Source organism: Sus scrofa, chromosome 7, assembly GCF_054392235.1.
Source record: "Sus scrofa isolate SSC_HxYL_T2T_F1_AM1 chromosome 7, Sscrofa_HxYL_maternal_Yorkshire_Landrace_v2.0, whole genome shotgun sequence".
NCBI classification, from domain to species: Eukaryota; Metazoa; Chordata; class Mammalia; order Artiodactyla; family Suidae; genus Sus; species Sus scrofa.
In genome coordinates this window covers 45,862,205-45,884,172 of record NC_139389.1, presented here as the reverse complement: position 1 = coordinate 45,884,172, position 21,968 = coordinate 45,862,205, and the positions used below count along the sequence as shown (strand labels likewise).

Genomic DNA, 21,968 nt, shown 5'->3' with positions numbered 1-21,968 from the left:
TCACTCTCCCTCCTCCATGCCTGCCTCTCAGTTACCCGCCCTTCTCCCTCTTCAGAATCTGCCTGGCAGCTTAGTTGAGTGGCGAAAGGGAGGGGTGAGGCTGGTGGAATTTAGCTGACGGGAGGGAGGTCAGAGCTTCCAGGAGAATCTTCTAATGATCTTAGGGGGATTAGACGGCCTGGTCCCGCCCCGTTGCCGCAGCCCCCTACACTGCCCATCTCTGTCAGCTGGCCAGGAGACGATGAAGAGGCTGGCTAAGCAGAGGACAGGGAGGAAGAGGGCCCGAGCCTAAGGAATCCCTCTGGCAGAAGCAGGGGGAGGCGGGCAGAGACCCTTGCTCCCTGACGTCCGGGGGGAGAGGGGCCGGGATGGGGCAGCAGTTCAGCTGGGAGGAGGCGGAGGGGGAGGAGAACCGCGCGGTGGACGTGGCCGAGCTGCAGGAGTGGTACAAGAAGTTCCTGACGGAGTGCCCCAGCGGCTCGCTCTTCATGCACGAGTTTAAGCGCTTCTTCAAGGTCGCAGGCAACGAGGAGGCCACTCAATATGTAGAGGGCATGTTTGTTCCGCGCCTTCGACAGGAACGGGGTAAGGTTCCCCGAAGGGCAGGAAGGATGGCTCGGGTCTCGTCCTGGAGCGAAAGGCGCATCCTCGTGGGAGCTCGGCTCCCCAGTCCCCCCGCCCTTCCTCCATCCCCTCTTCACTTTTTCTATCCCACTCTTTCCCCCAAACGCTTCTCTCCCCACATCATTCTTCCCTCCCGCCTTCTCTTCCTCCTCTCCGCCCTCGTCTGACTCGCCCTCTTCCTGCGAGCTGAGACTCTGCAGAAAGGCACACGGTGTCCAGTCCTCTCTCCGTGTATTTATGGACAGGGCTCCGCAGCCGGACCACCTGGTTTTTCGCATCCATCCGAGCCCCCCTCACTCTAAAGATAAGGGGCTCCAGAGCCGTTCTAAACGGGCCAAGCTATCCCGGCACAGCCCGTGAGCGCCCCCTTGTTGGGGTCCCTCGAATTGAGACAGGTCCGCTCTACCCGCCAAGAACGCTGGAGGAGGCTCCTGCGGGGACTGGGAGGTTACCCGGCCTATTGCCAAAGTCCCTTTCTATTCTTCAAGCCACGGAAGAGTCCATGAAATTATCCACCCGTAGGGTTTCTTCAAGCCCTTAGGTGGCAGCAGGAGCTAAGAAAATATACTTTTTAAATGCACACCTGGGAACTGAATTTTAAAATGGAAACCCCTTCGTTACTTAAGGCCATCCAGTCAAGCGCCTCTGCAATTCTTTAAGCCATTAGGATTGCCTCAAATACTTATTTAAGTCCCCTAAATTGAGGAGAAGGTGGGTTGGACCTAAATAATTAATCTGGAGGAAGTGCGAGTACCCCACTTTTTTGCAAGGGAGGGCTCTGCTTTCTAGACTGAGTCACTGAGAATGCTCAGGGCCGCCTTTGCCCCGTCCCGGTCAGTGCACGTCTCCTCGTCGCCTGTAGGGGGCGCTGAGGCGGAGTCAGCGTCATCCCAGCCACAGAAACCTCCCTGGGATGAACCCTAATAAACTCCCTCTGGGGCTCAAAGTGAGCTTCAGGCTTCCCAAGGCTCCTTTCCACAGGCTCCCCAGAGTCAGCAGCTGCTCTGGGAAGGAGCGGGCAGACGTTGTTATTCCAAATCAAGTGATGAGGAAGCAAAAGGAGTTGCTTTGCCCAAGGTCTTGAGTCCCAGGCAAGTGCTCCTGTCCGGAAGGAAGTTTGTGGGCCTTTTTAAGGGAGAAAGTGATTTTCTAAAGTGTTGAATGTCATAAGAAAAGTAAATAAATATATCGGGTCATATATGGCAATACTCCCTATTAAAAATGTATTAATCTTCCTCATATTCATTTAAAATTCAATATAATAACAATTCAAGATCTAAAAGATTATTAAGCCCCTGGAAATAATACAGCTATACACTTATAACTTATCTCTTCTGATAAGTCAGCAAATAATACTCACCAATTTTTTTTAAAATAACTGTTAATCTTGGAGTTCCTATCCTGGCGCAGTGGAAATGAATCTGACTATGAACTGTGAGGTTTCGGGTTCTATCCCTGGCCTCGCTCAGTGGGTTAAGGATCCAGCATTGCCATGAGCTGTGGTGTAGGTTGCAGACACGGCTCAGGCCCTTGTTGCTGTGGCTGTGTAGGCTGGCGGCTTTAGCTCTGATTAGACCCCTAGCCTGGGAACCTATATATGCCGCAGGTATGGCCCTAAAAAGCAAAAAATAAAAATAAAAAATAAAACTGTTAATTTTGATAGGATGTTAAATTTACAGAAAAATTTTAAGAATAGGACAAGTAATTACTATATACAATTTATCCAAATTCCCCAACTGCTTACATTTTGCCTTATTTGCTTCAGCATTCTCTCCTTGTAATGTTTACATATGTGTGTGTGTATATATACACACACACACAATGTAATATATACATTTATGTGTATATATATAACTATTTTTAGAGAAAAATTATAGGTATCACATCCTTTTACCCCAAATATTCTAGTGTGTCTTTCCTAAGACCAAGAGCATCCTCTTAACCTAATAGATGATCAAAGTCAGGGAATTCAACATTACTAAGTTCTATTTTCTTTTTTTTTTTTTTTGTCTTTTTTTGTCTTTTTGTTGTTGTTGTTGCTATTTCTTGGGCCGCTCCTGCGGCATATGGAGGTTCCCAGGCTAGGGGTCGAATTGGAGCTGTAGCCACCGGCCTACACCACAGCCACAGCAACGCGGGATCCGAGCCGCGTCTGCAACCTACACCACAGCTCACGGCAACGCTGGATCGTTAACCCACTGAGCAAGGGCAGGGACCGAACCCGCAACCTCATGGTTCCTAGTCGGATTCGTTAACCACTGCACCACGACAGGAACTCCTAAGTTCTATTTTCTAATCAACAGGAGTTCCTGTCATGGTGCAGTGATTAACGAATCCAACTAGGAACCATGAGGTTGCAGGTTCAATCCCTGGCCTCGCTCAGTGGATTAAGGATCCGGCATTGCCGTGAGCTGTGGTGTAGGTCTCAGATGCGGCTCGGATCCCGAGTTGCTGTGGCTGTGGTGTAGGCCGGTGGCTACAGCTCCAATTAGACCCCTAGCCTGGGAACCTCCATATGCTGCAGGTGCGACCCTAGAAAAGGCAAAAAAAAAAAAAAAAAAAAAAATCCAAGTTTGGTTGATTATCCTGATGACATTTCTTATAACTTTTTTTTTGGTCACACCCAAGGCATTCAAAAATTCCTTGGTGAGGGACTGAACCCGTGCTACAGCAGTGACCCAAGCCAAAGCAGTGACAATGCTGATCCTTAACCAATAGGCCACCAGGGAACTCCATTATAACTGGGAGTTTTTGTTTTTTATCACACACTGCACTTGTCCTGTCTCCTCCTTCACCTTTAGTTTGGAACCTTTGATCTCAGCATTTTAAAAACCGTATTTGACATTTTTGAAGATTGCAGGCCATTTATTTGGGTTTTACCATGTTGCTTTGTGATGAGATTCAGGTTGCACTTCTGGCAGAAATCCCCAGAAGGGATGCTGAGTGCATCATGTTGGGGGCACCCGATGTTGGTTTGTCCCATTAGTGGGATGTCTCCCTTTGATCATTTGGTTGCGTGGTGACTATTGTCATTGTCAAGTGACTATTTTTCCTTTGTGATTAATAAGCATTTATAGGGAGATACTTCGGGAGACTAAGTAAATTCCCTGTTGCTCATCAAATCTTCACCTACTGGGTTTGGCGTCCACCGATCATTTTCTAACGTCCCTTCTCTAGGCAGCAGTTGGCGTCCTATCGTAAAGAAAAGCTCTGCTACCAGGCGTTTTCAGGTCCTCTCTCAGGGACTGAGCCTTTTTTTTCCCCCCACTTAGTTTGTGTCTCCAAATTCCTACCTGACTCCACTTCTTTTTTTTTTTTTTTTTTTTTTTTTGTCTTTTTGCTATTTCTTGGGCCACTCCCTTGGCATATGGAGGTTCCCAGGCTAGGGGCCACCGGCCTATGCCAGAGCCACAGCAACGTGGGATCTGAGCCGTGTCTGCAACCTACACCACAGCTCACAGCAACGCCGGATCGTTACCCACTGAGCAAGGGCAGGGACCGAACCCGCAACCTCATGGTTCCTAATCGGATTCGTTAACCACTGCGCCACGACAGGAACTCCTGACTCCACTTCTCACTGTGGCGCAATCTTTGTATCAACCAATCTCATTTATGGACAATTGGTCTGAGATTTCTGGGACAAATAAAATTAAAAGAGCCCTTTGATCCAGCTCAGGCATCAAGGCTGGGGAGGCAGAAGCAGGGTGTTGGTGGAGGCCAGGGGGTAGGAGCACCTGGTCTCTGCTGCTCCTTTCCCTCCAGTGGGGGAGTAGAAACACTCCTCTCTGGTGCGCGCCGGTGATGCACTGACACGGAAGAAGAGGGAGGATGAAGCTCAGATGTCACTGGGGATCCTTATATAACCAGCAGCGGGGCGGTCAGGGCTGGTTCACAATTGCCACCAATTCAGGGAGAAATGAGGCAGGTAATCCCACAGAGCAGATCACACGCCTGTCACTTCTGCTCTAACTCTCGAGTAGACAGGCACTTCCATCATCTCGGGCCCCTGTGGATGATGGTAACTGACAAGGGCTGGTTTGCAGTGAATGAGATTAGCCCCAGCTGGAAGCTTTCCAGAACTGGTCCTGGGGCTTGATGTAAACTCACAGGTGAGCTCACTTATCAGGAAAGGGCTACTGCACCATGTGCCTCCTGCAAGGAGACCGTATCATGTTGAGATTGGAAGTTGGGAACAGAAAGTTCCAGAAGGCTATGGAATCTAGAAATCTGGAGACTACAGATTTGTCAGTGGTTTTGGTTTTCTTGAGTTTTTTTTTCTCCCTTTGGTGCTAGTCACCAGGTTCATTTTTTAGACATTTTTAGACATTCTTTAGATTCTGCATGAAGGAAAAACGTTCTCCCAATCTGATGAACCGGAGACGGCGTGTAGCTTGAAAGTCTCTGCTGCTTGCTGGGTGGGAATTTCTTGGGCAACTTATTCAACCTGAGTCTCAGTTTTCTCATCTATAAAAAGGGATAACAGACATGAGGGAGATGATGTATGTAAAAGAGATGGTCCCCACCGGCCATTTGACATACGTTTTCCTACTCAGGTCTTTTATTTATTTATTTTTTTTTTTTGTCTTTTTGCCTTTTCTAGGGCCGCTTCCTGCAGCATATGCAGGTTCCCAGGTTAGGGGTCTAATTGGAGCTGTAGCCTCTGGCTTACGCCACAGCCACAGCAACGCGGGATCCAAGCCGCATGTGCGACCTACACCACAGCTCACGGCAATGCCAGATCCTTAACCCACTGAGTAAGGCCAGGGATCGAACCCGCAACCTCATGGTTCCTAGTCGGATTCGCTAACCACTGTGCCATGACGGGAACTCCTACTCAGGTCTTATTTTAAAAGAAACACTAGATCTATTTTTACTAAGCTTAATAAATAATAATTACTAATGAAAATAGCCTTCTAAAGAACAAACAACCAGTTACCACATTGTACACCTTACAACTTACACAGTGTTCCTTAAAAGGCTGGGGAAGAGTTCTCAGTGTGGCTCAGTGGGTTGAGAACCTGATTGCAGACTTGGGCTCAGGGTTGCTGTGGAGGTGGGGGTTTGATCCCTAGCCTGATGCAGTGGGTGAAAGGATCTGGTGTTTCTGCAGCTGGGGCTGGGATTCAACCCCTGGCAAGGGAACTTCCATAAAACGGGGGGTGGGGGGTGGGGCTAGAAGCAAGGCAAGTAACTTTCCATGAACAAACAGAAAGCAAACTGGGGACCACTCATACAATGGCCCACCATTCAGCAATAAAAAGAAAAGAATTGTTGATACATGTAGTGACTAGGGTGAATTTCCAAGGCATTGTGCTGAGTGAAAAAAATAATTCCATACTATCCGATTCTATTTACATACCATTCTCAAAATGAAAACCTTATTGCCACAAGGAACAGAGCAGGGGTTGCCCACTGTTGATGGTTGCTCAGAGCAACACTTGTGATAAAATTTTGTCCAACTAGAAGGGAGGGGAAATCCAGGGGCCGGGGGTGGGTAAGAGGTACAAACTATTATATATAAAATAAGCTACAGGAGTTCCCGTCGTGGCGCAGTGGTTAACGAATCCAACTAGGAACCATGAGGTTGCGGGTTCGGTCCCTGCCCTTGCTCAGTGGGTTAGGGATCCGGTGTTGCTGTGAGCTGTGGTGTAGGTTGCAGACGCGGCTTGGATCCCGCATTGCTGTGGCTCTGGCGTAGGCTAGTAGCTACAGCTCCAATTCGACCCCTAGCCTGGGAACCTCCATATGCCAAGGGAGTGGCCCAAGAAATAGCAAAATGACAAAAAAAAAAAAAAAAAAAAAAAAAGCTACAAGGACGGAGTTCCTGTTGTGGCTCAGTGGTAAAGAGACTAGTACCCATGAAGATGCGGGTTCGTTAGGTTTTTTGTGTTCTTTTAGGGCCGCACCTGTGGCATATGGAGGTTGGCAGGATAGGGGTTGAATCAGAGCTGCAGCTGCTGGCCTGCACCACAGCCACAGCCACGTGGGATCCAAGCCTTGTCGGTAACCTACGCTGCTCATAGCAATACCAGATCCTTAACCCACTGAGCGAGGCCAGGGATTGAACCCTCATTCTCATGGATACTAGTCAGGTTCGTTACTGCTGAGCCACAACAGGAGCTCCTGAAGGTATGGGAAATTTTAAAATGAAAATCCAGGAACTAAAAGTATAGCTACAGTCTGACCTCAGTTGGGTAAATACCTGGTGGGGAGCGTGGGGGACCAGAGGAATTAGAGAAAGGACGTTGAATAAGAGTCTTCAGGTGTTGAAGTAGGCTTGTTTTATTGTCTTGGTTTTGCCTCAGGCTTTCACCGTTTCCCTCATTTTCGGCCGTGGTCGCTTGTGGCTCTCACCTGGGGCACTCAGGCATCCCTTGATCTGGGCGGAGGCTGGCCCAGTGGGACAGAGGAGCTCTGGGCTGGCAATGCCATTTCTGATTACAAAGTCATGTGGGGAGTTCCCTTAGTGGTACAGCAGAAACAAATCTGACCAGAATCCATAAGGATGAAGGTTCGATCCCTGGCCTCCCCTCAGTGGGTTAAGGATCTGGGGTTGTGGTGAGCTGCAGTGTAGGTCAAAGATGTGGCTCGGGTCTGGTGTTGCTGTGACTGTGGTGTAGGTGGGCACCTGTAGCTCCAATTCAACCCCTAGCCTGGGAACTTGCATATGCCGAGGGCACAGCCCTAAAAAGCTACAAAGCCAAACAAAACAAAGTCATGGGAATGACAGGCAGTCCCGGAGGAGTTGACGATTCCGATTTTTGATTTGGAGAAGCTGAGGTTCCTACCCTCAAATACGTGCAGTCCAGGTTTCTTTTTTTCTTTTCTTTTCTTTAAATAAACATCCTCTTTATTTTACCAACTATAATTTACCAGTTATGCTGACATTTGTCAATTCAGTTATAGTCACTATAAATAATTCTCTTAAGACACAATTGTGTCATTTTTTAAGGATAGAAGAATAAACCAATGTTGCTCCTTGTCACCAGGCCAAAAGTCCATGCAGTTTGTGCGACTGGGGGAAAAGCCGAATCTTCCACAAAAGTCATGACGTCATGAAGGTCATTTTCGTTCCCTCTCACCCTACGGTCCTCCCTCTGTTCACACACTCAGGGCTTAGGACGCACCTACCTTCCTGCTTTTTTGGGTTTTTTTTTTTTTTTTTTTTTTTTTTTTTTTTTTTTTTTTTTTTTTTTTTTTTTAGCAAAGGAGGACACTCTGGCATCCTCCAAGGCAGCCTGGCCAGAACTCCAGAGATGAGGAGGGGGTGAGTGACTGGGGCTGGGGTGACTGCAAATCACAGGGACACAGCCTCGGGGGCAGAGGAATTGCTTTTGGTACCTGTCCAGGAAAAGTCTGTGTGCAAATGTGTGTGGAAGTGGCGAACATGAAGGCCTGAGGAAGAGCAGAAACAAGGCCAGGCTGGGGTTAATTAAGTCTGCGGGACACACAGGTTTCTAATCTTCTTTCAAAACTACCTGAGTCTCTGGAGCCCCTGAGTGGCCCTAGTTGTAAGGACTCAGCATTGTCACTGCTGTGGTTCGGGTCACTGCTGTAGCTCAGTTTTGATCCCTGGCCTGGGAACTATCACCTGCTGCCACATGGCCCAAAAAAGACTACATTAGTTTCAAATTCTGACTCAAGTCAATCAATTCTTCATTGATTCATAAACATGAGACCCTGCCTCTGGGCCAAAGTGTCCCTATTCGAGGCAAGGAAGAGAAACAAAGCAATGGTGACCCCTCTCCTTTCTCGAGGAGCATATGGTGTAGCTAGAGAATGAGACCTACTTTTTTTTTTTTTTTTTTGTCTTTTTGCCTTTTTGCCTTTTCTAGGGCTGCACCTGTGGCATATGGAGGCTCCCAGGCCAGGGGTCGAATTGGAGCTGTAGCTGCTGGCCTACGTCAGAGCCACAGCAACACGGGATCCGAGCCGTGTCTGCAACTTACACCACAGCTCACAGCAATGCCAGATCCTCAATCCACTGAGCAAGGCCAGGGATCAAACCCACAACTCCATGGTTCCCAGTGGGATTCGTTAACCACTGAGCCACAATGGGAACTCCTAGAGAATGAGACATACTTATGAAACAGTTACGGGTAGAACAGATAATAGGTGCTGTGAACCTCAGAAAGGGGAGAGAGAGATCCCTGTGGCTGAAGTGGTGTGAGTAGGAAGGTTTCCTGGAGGAGGGGACCCTGGAGCTGAACCTTGAAGGACACATAGGATGGGGCAATGCAGAGACCAGCAAGAGCACAGACACAGAGGCGCATGGAATGCAAGGAGGAGGCCAAGCCCTGAGTTTACAGGGCTGGTGGCCTAGAATAGGGCTCACACCTGCGCTCTGGGGGCCGGGGGAGCCTCACAGGTCCCACTCCTCATGCAGGACAACACCATCGACTTCCTGGAGTACGTGGCAGCCCTGAACCTCATGCTGAGGGGCAACCTGGAGCACACGCTGAAGTGGACCTTCAAGATCTATGACAAGGACCGCAACGGCTGCATCGACCGCCTGGAGCTGCTGGACATCGTGGAGGTCAGTGTCTGCAGGGGGTGGAGGGCGGGGCAAGCACTTAGGCACATGGTATCCCTGGGTGCCCAGTGCAGGCCACTGAAGCAGGGGAGCCCTGGGGGGGGGGCATTGGAATCATTTAAAGTGTGCTTCCCGACCACGGTGAAATTAAGCTAGAGATCGGTTACAGAAAGAGAAGGAGAAAATCCCCATCTCTTTTCCTCTCTGAATCTCCATTGCTTCCTCTGAATCGTGGAGTTTAGACCCTCACTCTGCCATCCACATCCCTCCCTAGAGACCTTGGCTATTGGCACTGATGCTTGCAGTGGACACACCAATGGCGTGGGGATGGGGTGGTGACCACCCAGCTGGGAACCCAGTCGGAATTATGCCCATGGGACCCTGAAGGCACAGCCTTAGCCTAGGTCACTTTTTTTTTTTTTTTGGTCTTTTCTGTCTTTTTAGGGCCACACCCGCAGCATATGGAGGTTCCTAGGCTAGGGGTCTAATCGGAGCTGTAGCCGCTGGCCTACGCCACAGCCACAGCCACACCAGATCCAAGCCACGTCTGCGACCTACACCACAGCTCACGGCAACGCCGGATCTTTAACCCACTGAGCGAGGCCAGGGATCGAACCTGCAACCTCACGGTTCCTAGTCAGATTTGTTTCTGCTGCACCACGACAGGAACTCCTCCAGCCCAGGTCACTTTTGATTTTGATCTGTGTCCCCTGGTGCTCAGATGCACAGGCGGGGGTGGGGGGGGGCAGGGCTGAGGACAAGGTACCAAGGGATACGTGTCCTAGGGGAAGGGGCAGGGTGTGCAGGTCTCGAGGATGCCACTGGATTCTCTCCCGCAGTCCATCCACAAGCTGAAGAAGGCCTGCAGGGTGGAGATGGAGGCTGAGCAGCAAGGCCAGCTGCTCACACCTGAGGAAGTCGTGGACAGGATCTTCCTTCTGGTGGATGAGAATGGAGATGGTAACAGGGGCAGAGAGGATGGGGGCGGCGCTGGCCCCTCTGGAGCACCCCACTTTCTCTCTGTGGGGCCTTAGGCAAGGCCCTTCACCTCCCGATAGTGAGATGGGTGTGGAGAGGATTCATAAAATAAGAAGGGTGTCACTAGCACATGAGGTTTGTAAGGGTGGTCAGAACTCCTACTGGAGCTGTGTGCGGATGGAGGCCGGGCAAGAGCAGAGAAAGAAGAGGAGCTTTGGAGTAAGGCAGACCAGATGCTACACTTACCCTCTCAGCCAGGTCTGTGTCCTCACCTGGTAAATGGGGATGAGAGGGGTTGAAGGGAGCATTCTCTTGTGGCTCAGCGGGTAAGGATCCGGCGTTTGATTCCTGACCCAGGAACTTCCACATGCCTCAGGTGTAGCAAAAAAAAAGGAGTTCCTATTGTGGCCCAGTGGTTAATAAACCTGACTAGTATCCATGAGGACATGGGTTCGATCCCTGGCCTCGCTCAGTGGGTTAAGGATCCAGCATTGCCATAAGCTGTGGTGTAGGTCGCAGACATGGCTCGGATCCCTTGTTGCTGTGGCTGTGGTGTAGGCCGGCAGCTACAGCTCATATTCAACCCCTAGCCTGGGAACCTCCATATGCAGCGGTTTGGCCCGAAAAAGACAAAAGACAAAAAAAGAGAAAAGAATGGTTGAAGGTGTCACGTACTTGAGATCTGGCACAGGGCAAGTCTCCATTAAGGTTACATGGGCTCTTCTCTCTGTAGCTCTGTGCCCCAATGCCAGGCTATACAGGGAGGGAGCTGGCTGGGAACACACCCAGAAGATCCCTCAAGGACATTTCTAGGAGTTCCTATTGTGGCTCAGTCATAACAAACCTGACCAGTATCCATGAGGATGCATGTTCGATCCCTGGCCTTGCTCAGTGGGTTAAAGATCCGGCGTTGCCATGATCTTTAGGCTGGCAGCTACAGTTCAGTTGACTCCTAGCCTGGGGAACTTCCATGTGCTTCGGGTGCAGCCCTAAAAAAAAAAATTTCCAGGGCACCATGGGCAAAAGTAAAACTTAAATTCCTTTGCAAAGGAAGTTCCTTAAAGAAATCCTTGAAGATTCCAGGAGATTCCTGGAGAATGGAAAATTGATCAGCTCGGCTCAAGCTTAGGCCCTGAGGGCACAGTCTCATCTGGGTGGGAGAGGTAAGCTCATCCAAGGAGAGGAGGCCCCCCACCCCCATTTCTTCCATCCCCCGCCTGACCATCCCCCCTACCCCTTGCGCAGGCCAGCTGTCCCTGAACGAATTCATTGAAGGTGCCCGTCGTGACAAGTGGGTGATGAAGATGCTGCAGATGGATGCGAGTCCTGGCAGCTGGATCTCTCAGCAGAGGCAGAAGAGTGCCTCTGAGGGGCCTGTGGGCCTGGGAGCCCCCGGGGACTCCAGGCTCACCAGGTTTCCAGAGTAGTGGGGGGGGCATCCCTGGCTCAGCCTGCTATGCCTACTCTCATCCTGGCACGGACTTCCTGGTGCCTCCCGTGTAGGGGGTGGGGCTGAGTGGGGAGGAGGGATCTGAAGGGGTCAGTAGGGCCATGGGTCCTATTGGGAGGTTTCACATTCATGGGGTGCTGAAGGGAACTGGCTTCCTCTTCCCTTCTGCTCCAGGGAAAGCCCGGCCTTGGCAGGGTGGTTGAGCTCCCACAAATTCCTGCGCAGTTCTTAGCTGAACGCAGGGAAAACTGGGGAGTGGGGATCCCACAGACCAACTTAGCAATGAGAATGCCCACACGGCCTGAGACTGACTGGTAGCAGGGAGGGGCTGGCAGGTGTTATTGACTCGGGAGCAAAGGTGGGACCTGGGGGGAGGGGATGGCTAATAATTACCCCCCCATCCTAAGGAATGTGCCCGTGAGGACATGTGCCTCTTCCTCCCCCAGTTGTCCTCACCAGGGGTGTCCACGGGAAACTTGCAACGAGTCAGGCTGTGGTCTGCCTGCCCTTGGAGGAGGTCAGCTGTGCTTAAAGGGGCTGTTCCAACTCTGCCCCGTGCTGTCCCCCCCAAATCTCCTCTCCCCTCTGCATCCCCACACACACCTCCCCAACCCCCACCCCCAGCAAGGACCTTCCACAGCTCCGCATTGCAAGCCCACAAGTCAAACGTGTCTCCTTAAAGGATGGAAGAAACCTTTCCTCTGTCCCTGGGGAGAACTGGGGGCCTGCCAATCTGGGTTCTAGACCGGGTTTTGCCTCCAACTGCTATGTGACCCAAGACGGCCACTTCTCTTCCCTAACTTCAGTTATCTCATCTACAGCGTGAGCAGTTTAGACAAGTGGTTTTCAGATGATTCTTTTTTGGCTGTGAAATTCTTTTTGTTATACAAACTGTGTATGCCACCCCAGTACAGACACCAGATGAAAAGGCAGTCCTTCTGGTGGCAGGGGTTGCTGAGGACCTCAGAAAACAAACTCATGTGAATATATGCTTTTGTGTTGGTGTATGAAAAATAAAACTAACTTGTTGAGCCTGAGATTTCATGGGCCTGACAGTCATATAGAGTTAACTTTAGAAATAATGTAAGGTAAAAAAGTCGATTTAAAAATAACAGTAATCCAGAGTTCCTGTTTGGCTCAGTGGGAACGAACCTGACTAGTATCCATGCAAACTTGGGTTTCATTGCTGCCCTCACTCAGTGGGTTAAGGATCCGGCGTCGCTGTGGCTGTGGTGTAGGCTGCAGCTCCGATTTGACCCCTAGCCTTGGAAATTCCATATGCCGCAGGTGTGGCCCTAAAAAGACAAAAAAGAAAAACAAAAACAGTAATCCAGCTGGGACACAGATGCCCCAAATCATGAAGCTGGCACGTGACTGAGGCTGGGAAATGTCCTAACTCTATTCAAATACCCTCCCAGCTCTGAGGTCCAGCTTTTCCCAAGGCAGCCACCAAGAGGGGAAGCAGAGGAGTTCCCGTGGTGGCGTGGTTAACGAATCCGACTAGGAACCATGAGGTTGCGGGTTCGATCCCTGGCCTTGCTCAGTGGGTTAACGATCCAGCACATTGCTGTGGCTCTGGTGTAGGCCGGTGGCTACAACTCCGATTAGACCCCTGGCCTGGGAACCTCCATATGCCGTGGGAGTGGCCCTAGAAAAGGCAAGCAAAAAAAAGGGTCAACTCCCTCTGTTCCCAAGCTGCCCCAGGCTCTGACCTCCACCTTCCCTAGCTAGGGCTTCATCCCCCTGCCCTTTCCCCTTGTTTGCCCCCTCTCACCCCTGGATTTTTATTTACTCCCTGAACTTCCCCCACACCCAGCTGAAGTCTCCAGGTTCAGAAGAAAGCATCTTTGAAAAAATGATCACAACTGTTCCAGCCTGTCTCTCCCTAGGTTCTTGGACCCCTAAAGTTGGGGGTGTGCAAAGAATGGGGCTAGGGCCCACCTGCGACAGACTGCGCCACTTCCCAACCCATGTCAGATGTCACTGCAGCAAGAGTTAGACTAGGCATGATGAGGACATGTGCTATAAGCAATGAGTCACAATCCTGTGGGGAACCATGAGAACCACATGCCACCAAGGGGCCAGCAGGGGAAGAATGAGGATGTGGCACAGTCACTTCTGAATAAATGTGGGTTTCCTCTGGATAAAGGAGGACTTTCTATAGTATCATAGCTTCTCTTAGCATATTTTATTACACTGATGCTTAGCCTGTGAGTTCTTTGAGGATGAGAACTGTCCTCTTTGCACCTCTAACATCTAGCGTTAATAAAGTAGGTATTCGATCTATGCTTGCTGAAAGGGGAACAAATCAACACAGACCACACACATCCTGGGGGCAGGATGGGCGTGTGACACAGCGCCCAGATGGAGGCTGCAGCCACCAGATCTGTAGGAGTCCATTTGAGTCCAGGGAAAACCCACCTCCACATCAGAGCTTCTCTACCTGGAAGTGTGTGGAACTGAGAAGCTCAGTGGAGGAGGTGGTAAAGCCGGAGGAAGTGCCAGAAGGGGCCAGATGTTGAAGGTTGCCCCCAGCAGGGAGCAATCACCTCCACCTGAGTCACACAGAAGGTTCCAGAACCATCTGTCACTTTCCCCAGCTCTAGGCTCCGGTCCCTGCCGCTCTGCTGCTACTGTGAGCCGGGAAGAGGTGAGCTGAGCCTTGGAGTTCAGTAAACTCTACCTACCTAGTATTAAAACAATGCGACACCAGGCACCACCACACATCCCCTCCCCAAAACAGAAGCCACAGGGCGGTGGGCTCAGCCGGCTGCCTCCGCTGCCTCAGACTCCCCACCGCCAGCCCCCTCCTCATCCTGCTCTCCGTTCTGGAGCCTGCGCACAATGCGGGTGAGGTCGAGGCTTCGCGTTAGCGTGTCCAAGAGCATCTGGTCCTTCTGGACGCCCTCCATGAACTCCTCCAGGGAGAGTTCCCCTGTGGTAGAGAGAAAGGGAATCATGGGCAGAAGGCGTTCACGTCTGCGATCCGGGACCCAGAGCTGCAGTCTCATAAAGGGGACAGAACCACGGCTGGAGGACCGCGGGCCCAGGGACCAAAGTCTGGGGCAGGGATCCCCCATAGCCAGCTCTGCGGCTGGGGCCGAGACAGGTGGAGGTAGCCAGCAGCGGCCCCTTTGTGCCTCCCCTCCTGCCCTTCTTCCCTGGCGACATCCCCAGTAACCCAACCCCTCGTGCCCTCTGCGCGGCTCACCATCGCCATTGACGTCAATCTTGGAGAACACGGTATCAGTGAACTCCTCCGCGGTCATGGTCGAGTCGCTGCAGGGGTTAATGGCTCGGATGGCCTGGGAGGGAAGAAGGAGACGTGAGAGGACCCGTCCTAATTCGTCTCAGCCTTGGGGATGGAGCAAAGAGAGCGCCTCAAGTTCCCAACAGCCGCGAGTAGAGGTCAAGGCGCCTGAGGCCTCAGGCACAGCTGGGGCAGCGCTTCTGCAGCTCTGGGTACAGGTCAGGAAACCGAGGCCCAGAGAGGGAAGGGAGCCTGGCCCAGGTCAAGCAGCTGGTGAAGGCCCGAGCCACCGCCAGGAGCCTCGTCCCAATCCTGTCCCCTTCTGAGAAGGCACTTCCTCGAGCGGACCCAGCCCCGGGCCCTCAGCTCCGGCCCCGCCCCTGCCCAGCCCGCTGCACCTGGAGTTACCCGGATGATGGTGAGCAGCTCGTCACGGTCGATGCATCCGTTGCCGTCCACGTCGTAGAGCTTGAAGTACCAGCGCAGCTTCTGTTCCACCTTCCCCTTGAGGACCAGGCTGAGCGCCGCTACGTATTCCATGAAGTCAATGTAGCCGTCCTGGGCGAGAGGAACCGCCGCCTGAGGCCACTCTGTCCCGGCCTCTCCCGGGCCACGCCCATGGCCACGCCCCGGCAGCCCAGACCACGCCCCCTTGGCGCCCACCCCCTTCGTTGCCCCCCTTGCTTGCAGCAGAGGCTGCTAATCAAATCCGGTTAACCAACCGCCACTGGGCTGTGAATGGCTTATGCTAACCCTTCACAGGTGTTTTGGTCCTAGTCATAACTGGCTGCTTCCAGGTGATCTTCACACTTCAGCTTTTCCTGTTTTTTTTGGGGGGGGGGCAGATGTGTGTAGGCGGGAGGAGAGACCCGGACAGCTGCAGGGGTGAGGCGGTGGTTTAAAGGAGGGCTGAGGAGACAGAGTAGGGCCAGAGGCAGCTCAGGAGGCACCAGGCCTTTCTCATTCTTCCCCTTATTCTTTGAACCTTACCGAGCCCCTCCTACGTGCTGTGATAGTCTGAAGATTCAGAACCCAGTAAGATAGACCCCTGTCCTGATGGGAGCTCAGTGTTGAAGACGCAGGTTTGAATCCCGCCTTCACCCCCGAACATGTGGGATCTGGGGCAAAGGATTCAGTATGTCTCTGGCCCTCAATTTCCTCAACTGTAATAGTTCCCACTTCCACGAGATTGTTGTGGACTTGAATGAGTCCAGGTACCAAAAGCACTCAACACTGCCTGGCACATAATTAAACCTATTATTAGCTATTATTATTACTACTATGACTATTATTGTCATCAATTTGTTATAAAGAGATCACTATGTCATCATGATGTATATTCAATGACAATACCTCTGGGCAGGACATTATGGAATCACAGAATAGGAGCGGCCAGCTCTGCAAGGACAAGTGCAGCAGGGAGGCTTCCTGGGGGAGGCGATGACCTTGCTGAGTCTTGAGGGAGTGGCCATGGGGGAAAGTGGTACAAGACATTTTTGTGCAATTTTTCTCCAGGATCCCCCAAATGGTCAGCAGCTGGCCCTCTGCCGGCCCTACCAGCCTTCCCAATGGGGCAGGGAAGCAGGGAGCACAGGCCTGCCTCTGCCCACACTCCCCACCTTCCCGCCAAGCTAAGAGAAGCTGGGAGAGGGAAGCCTTTGTCTTGCTGAGGCTGAGCGCTAAGGAAAGGAGTACAGGACTCAGAGAATGTGAACTTGGAGTCCAGTCCCTGTTCCTCTGGTTATTCACAACCATGACTCTGAAATCAGGAAGTTAACCAAGAGGCAGATTTGGGGTCCGCGTGACGAACTCTCTAACAGGCAAGTGTCTCGTGTAGTAATGAGCTCCCCATCACTGGAAGTGTGCAAGCAGAGGTTGGGGAACTGTTATTAGGGAAATGGCAGAGGTTGGGCCGGCTGCCCTCTGAGATCTCCCAGTTCTGTGCTGGTCTTTGGCCATGGTGAGGCTGTAAGCACTCTGGGCCCCACAGTGGGCATAGGGGTCGTGATGAACATTTGTGTGGTGCTTGTCTGTGCTCAAGGGCTCTCCCACATGCATTAATCAATCAGTCCTTGCCCAACCCTCTCCTCAGGTTCGTTGTCAGGATGGAGCCAGGCTTGGAGAAGAAGACTGCTAAGGAGGTTTCCTCTGGGCTGGGGACATGGGGTGAGGATAATTTTGCTTTTTTTTTTTTTTTTTTTTTTTTGCCTTTTTAGGGCGGCACCCATGGCATATGGAAGTTTTCAGGCTGGGGGCTGAATCAGAGCTGCAGCCGCCGGCTGACACCACAGCCTCAGCTGTAACACCAGATCTGAGCCGCATCTGTGACCTACACCACAGCTCATAGCAATGCCAGATCCTTAACCCACTGAGCGAGGCCTGGGATTGAACCTGCGTCCTCAAGGATACTAATCAGGTTCGTTAACCTCTGAGCCACAACAGGAAATCTGCTTTTCATTTTTTATATTTATTATTAGAAACTTTCACAATGAGCCCTAAGTTTTTGGTAATTAAAAAAAAATTTTTTTTGTCTTTTTTTAGGGTCATGCCTGCGGCATAGGATAGTTCCCATACTAGGGGTTGAATCTGAGCTGTAGCTGCTGGCCTACACCACAGCCACAGCCACACCAGATCCTTAATCCACTGAGCAAGGCCAGGGATCGAACCTGCAGCCTCATGGATGCTAGTCAGATTTGTTTCCACTGAGCCACGATGGGAACTCCTAAAATTTTTTAAATTTTGTGATTTTTGTAATTAAACAAAAAAGACCAAAAAAAAGTAAAATAAAATAAATAAATAAACTTAAAAAAATAAATAAATAAAAATTTTTTAAAAAGGCCAAGAGGGGGCAATGGAAACATATGGGTGTTTGTGCCAGAAAGATCTAAACCATGTCTTAGGAAAGGTGTGACCTTTGACAAGTCACATGACCTCTGAGAGTCTCAGTTCCTCGGTTCTGAGACGGGAACAGCCGTGTGCAGGTTTCAAGGTCGTGGTCTGGATTAGGCTCAGTAGTAATACTACAACAATACTAACCTTTTTTTTCATGCTTCATGTAATTTGTGTTTTGCTCACTTTCCTCATTTAATATCACAACCACCCCTGGGTATGTTTGTCCCTGTTTTCAGAGGAACAGCTGAAGGTGAGAAGGGTCAGGCCACGTGCGAGTGAATGACAAAGCTTTGTCCAGAAACTGGTCCCCTAATTCCCACCCAGCGCTCAGATGCAAGGATGGCAGATTTACATGGATTTGTGTGCACCTGTGGGATTGCCGGGCACAGCCAAGCCCAGGCAAAACTGGCAGGTAAGCAAAGCATATGCTAGTTACCCAGGTCCATCCCCACTCACAGCCATACCCCCAACCCTGCCCACCCACCCTAGGATATAACCCTCTTCTCGTTTTTTTTTGTTGTTGTTGTTGTTGTTTTGCTTTTTAGGGCCCCACATGCAACTTATGGACTTTCGCAGGCTGGGGGGCGAATCAGAGCTGCCGCTGCCAGCCATAGCCACAGCAGCACCAGATACGGGCCGCGTTTTTGACCTACACCACAGCTCCCGGCAACACCACATCCTTAACCCACTGAGCGAGGCCAGGAATGGAACCCGCAACCTCCTCATTACTAGTTGGATTCGTTTCTGCTGAACCACTACGGGAACTCCCTACACCTCTTTTCTGATTCAGGGGCTGGCAAATTTTTCTCATAAAGATCCAAATAGTAAATATTTCCAGTTTATAAAATAGAAAATTTGTAAACGAATGGGAGTGGTGTGTTCTAATAAAATTTCATTTACAAAAAATAGGCTCATGGGACTGTCATTTGCACTCCCCCCATTCAACTCCCCTCTGTAGCAAAGCTTCCCAGTCCTGTGTCCCATCTCATAGCCAGCCTGCTCGACTGCTTTATGCTTGTGGCAATGGGTGAAAGCAAGGTTGCCCAAAGTGTGATTCATGCCATCGGCTGGCAGAGACGCTCTTCAGTTTAGCAAGTATATATTTAAATTAATGTATAGGAATTCCTGTTGCAGTTCAGCGGTAAAAAATCTGACTCGTGTCCATGCGGATGTAGGTTCAATCCCTGGCCTCACTCAGTGGGTTAAGGATCTGGCATTGCCGTGAGCTGTGGTGTAGGTCAAAGACATGGCTCAGATCCTGCATTACTGTGTCTGTGACAGAGGCTGGCAGCTGCAGCTCCAGCTCCAATTTGACCCCTAGACAGGGAACTTCTATATGCCTCAGATGCAGCCCTAAAAAATGTTTTTAAAAAATGTATATTATATAATACATAACTATTCCATAAGACTGGTAATGTCTCATGCAGTCATTCACTCATATAAAAATATTGATTAGGCACCTAGTGTGTTCCAGACACTGCCCTGGGTACAAAGGATACAGCAATGAACAAGGCAGACAAAAACCCCTACCCTCATGGAGCACACATTCCAGCAGGAGAGACTGACAATAAACATAAGAGCTAAGCATTAGTCAATACCCTGTTTTAGAAGATGAGACGGGCTCGGGTGGAAAGGGGAGGACTAGGAAATGCCAGGGTCGGGGCTAGTCCCAGTTAAATAGGGTTGAAACCAGGAGACCAGGGCAGGTGTCAGTGGGAAGGAGATCCTTGACCAGAGCCTTGCAGCAGGGGGAGGTGTGAGCCAAGCAGAGTTCTGGAGGGAGAGAGGCCCAGGCGGCACCCTGGCCTTAAGGCAGGGGTGTGTGTGCAGCGGAGGAGGTCAGGTTTGGGATGCTACAGGTGGTCCTTGCCTGTGATGAAAATCGAAGAGATGGCAAATGAATACTCAGGTTAGGCAAGTACAGGGTTCGTGGGCTGCCCCTCCCTGGTGTCATGTGTGTGATTTTCGGGGGTCCTTCTGGAGACGCGTCTTGACTCAAAGGGTTTTCTTGGCAGGCTGGAAGCCAAGCTATTTCAGTGCATTTGGGTATAAGGTTCTGAGGCTCAGCCATCAATCAGCCCCCTCTGTTTCAGGAAAGATCACTTCTGGAGCATTCTGGAGGTCCAGCATGATGATGCCACCCCCACACACACCGTCTTCATGCCTCTGCACCCCCACCCCGCACCCCTTAGGAAAGCCCTCAGGTACCACAAAGCTGCCCTTGAGGCTGGGACTCAAAGCCCATAATCTGCTTTGGCCCCTTGATCCTGAATATTAGTGAGTTTTAAATAGCCTCTGAGCCCCAGCTTTCCCTAGAAGCCCTTCCTGTGGGCAGCGTGGGGAGCTGGGAAAGCTCTGGGCAGCCTGTCCCTGGCATGTAGTAGACGCGTGGCAGTGTGGCGCCCTCACCTTCGAGGGAGCCCCGGCTGGGATGGGGACCAGCAGGGATGGGGAGATGGGGGTGTGGATTTAGGCTGGTCTACCCCTACACCGTGACTGAATGGCTCCAAAGAAATGGAAGATTTGCTATGAAAAACCAACAGACATTTTAAGTAATGCTCCCACCATCCATAACAGATACAAGGGGAGAGGAAACGAGTTCAAGGCCACTCCCCTGATGAAAACTAGGGGCTGAAACTCACAATGCTAACCCTTCTTTTGGTCCCCCCTTTATCTTACCAGGAAGTCCTCCCCCAATGCATCCAGGTGACTCGGTGGGGCGACATAATTGGACCACTGCACAGACCTCTTAAGATGAACTGGCATCACTGGATATTTGGGATTTGAAGTAGCCTGGATTCCTCAGTGACCAGGCAGCCTGACCGTCCCTTTCTCTGTCCACAGAAACTCCTGGGAAGGGTGCCCCAAGCAACGCACCCATCCCAGACCAGCCAGGCTGAAGCTCATCCCTCTGCTCACGGCTCGCCACCCTTCTTCCTTCTGCATCCCATGAGCATCCAAGGGCCTGAGCAGAAGGACCACGTACAGCGCCAAGCACTTAGTAGGTGCTCTACAACTGTCTTGTACGTGTTCACATTTGTCCCGGGGTGAACAGAGATGTGGGTGTGGAAGAGGCAGAGGGAGCAGCTGACGGATCTCGCCTCTGGGTGCACCGATCGGGGGGCAAGGGGGGCTCTGTCTTCCCTGGAGATCGAGGTGGGGAACCAGGGCTGATTTGTGTCTGAAACCCCTGCACCTGACACACAAGAGGCGCTCAGTGGATAGGAGAAAACTGGAATCCCTGAGGTCGACATGCAACCTGCCATAGAATCAACCTGCCCTCCTCCAGCCAAGACACCACCATCCTCACGCCCGCTCCCTCCCCCCCAACACCGGCCAGGGCTGTCCTCCCACGTGGCTCACCCAGACCCCTGCTCACTTTGTTGAAGTCAAACGTCTCAAACATCTGCTCCACGTACTGGCTGGCCCAAGGGCTCAGGTTCTTGAGGCCGAAGAACTGCCGGAACTCGTAGAGGGTAAGCTGTCCAGAGGGGCACTCGGTCATGAACTTCTTGTACCACTGGTGGCATTCGGTGCTGCTCAGCTCCTCCACCGACTTACCATCCATGACGTTCCCCATCGCCCAGCTGCTTGGGTTGTCGAGGCCCACGATAGACAGACCGGTTCTTCTGCCGCCACTCCCTGCCCCAGGGCAGCCGGGCTTTCTCAGACGGGGCCCCGCTGGCTCACAGGCCCAAGTCCTCCAGATCTGAGCAAGGAAGGGCCTGATGATTCCCAAAGTGCAGGGAAATGATGAGAGGAGACCAGCCGTACGGAGCAGTCACGGGGGCTTTGCAAGCCTACACGCCAATCCAGGGGCAGCCAGAGAACGGGTGTTTAAAAGTGCCCATGAAATCTTTGCAGCCAATGGAGATGGCTCCTGGGGAAAAGGAGTGAAAATAGAACAAAGCTTAGAGGCGCACAGGCCCAGGATTACAGCCTTGAGCTGGAGGTGAGAGGATTTTCTTACCCAGTTTGCAATCTCCTTATTCCTTCTTACTGGGACAAAGTGGGTGGCCAGCCAGCAGCTGTTCTGATCCCGTCACCTCCATTCCCTTCTCCTCCTGTTTGGAATGGCTCTCCGTGTTTCTGATTCCTGCCTTCAGGTGTGGAGTTGAGATACCAATGAGATAAAGCTGGTTTCTCTTCCAGAGCTGGGCCAGCTGTGGGCTCTTGTTTAGGGCTGCCGTGTACAGTTATCTAGGCTGCGCACTGCGTTTGGCTGTCACAGCTGAGGGATT

At 51.3% G+C, this 21,968-nt stretch overlaps 2 protein-coding genes across 3 annotated transcripts; one reads left to right on the top strand and one right to left on the bottom strand.

Moving 5' to 3' along the window:
- The first annotated feature begins 233 nt into the window (after window positions 1-233).
- Window positions 234-12,622, top strand: GUCA1B (guanylate cyclase activator 1B). Its single transcript, XM_005665993.4, is given in 5 exon segments — window positions 234-560; window positions 562-585; window positions 9,011-9,160; window positions 9,997-10,117; window positions 11,381-12,622. Coding segments are annotated over 5 exon segments (669 nt in total). The 5' UTR covers window positions 234-368; the 3' UTR covers window positions 11,563-12,622.
- A 1,134-nt stretch (window positions 12,623-13,756) lies between these two features.
- GUCA1A (guanylate cyclase activator 1A) lies at window positions 13,757-21,604 on the bottom strand. Of its 2 annotated transcripts, none has more exons than XM_021098696.2 (4): window positions 21,107-21,604; window positions 15,244-15,393; window positions 14,797-14,890; window positions 13,757-14,520 (listed from the first exon to the last, which is right to left on the bottom strand). In XM_021098696.2, the coding sequence occupies exons 1-4, from the start codon at window positions 21,305-21,307 to the stop codon at window positions 14,348-14,350; spliced, it is 618 nt and encodes a 205-aa protein (XP_020954355.1). In that variant the 5' UTR covers window positions 21,308-21,604; the 3' UTR covers window positions 13,757-14,347. The 2 variants fall into 2 exon arrangements, 1 of the variants encoding a protein (XP_020954355.1); XR_014810133.1 differs by having other exon boundaries at window positions 14,388-14,520; window positions 15,234-15,393; window positions 21,107-21,448.
- Window positions 21,605-21,968: the final 364 nt, after the last annotated feature.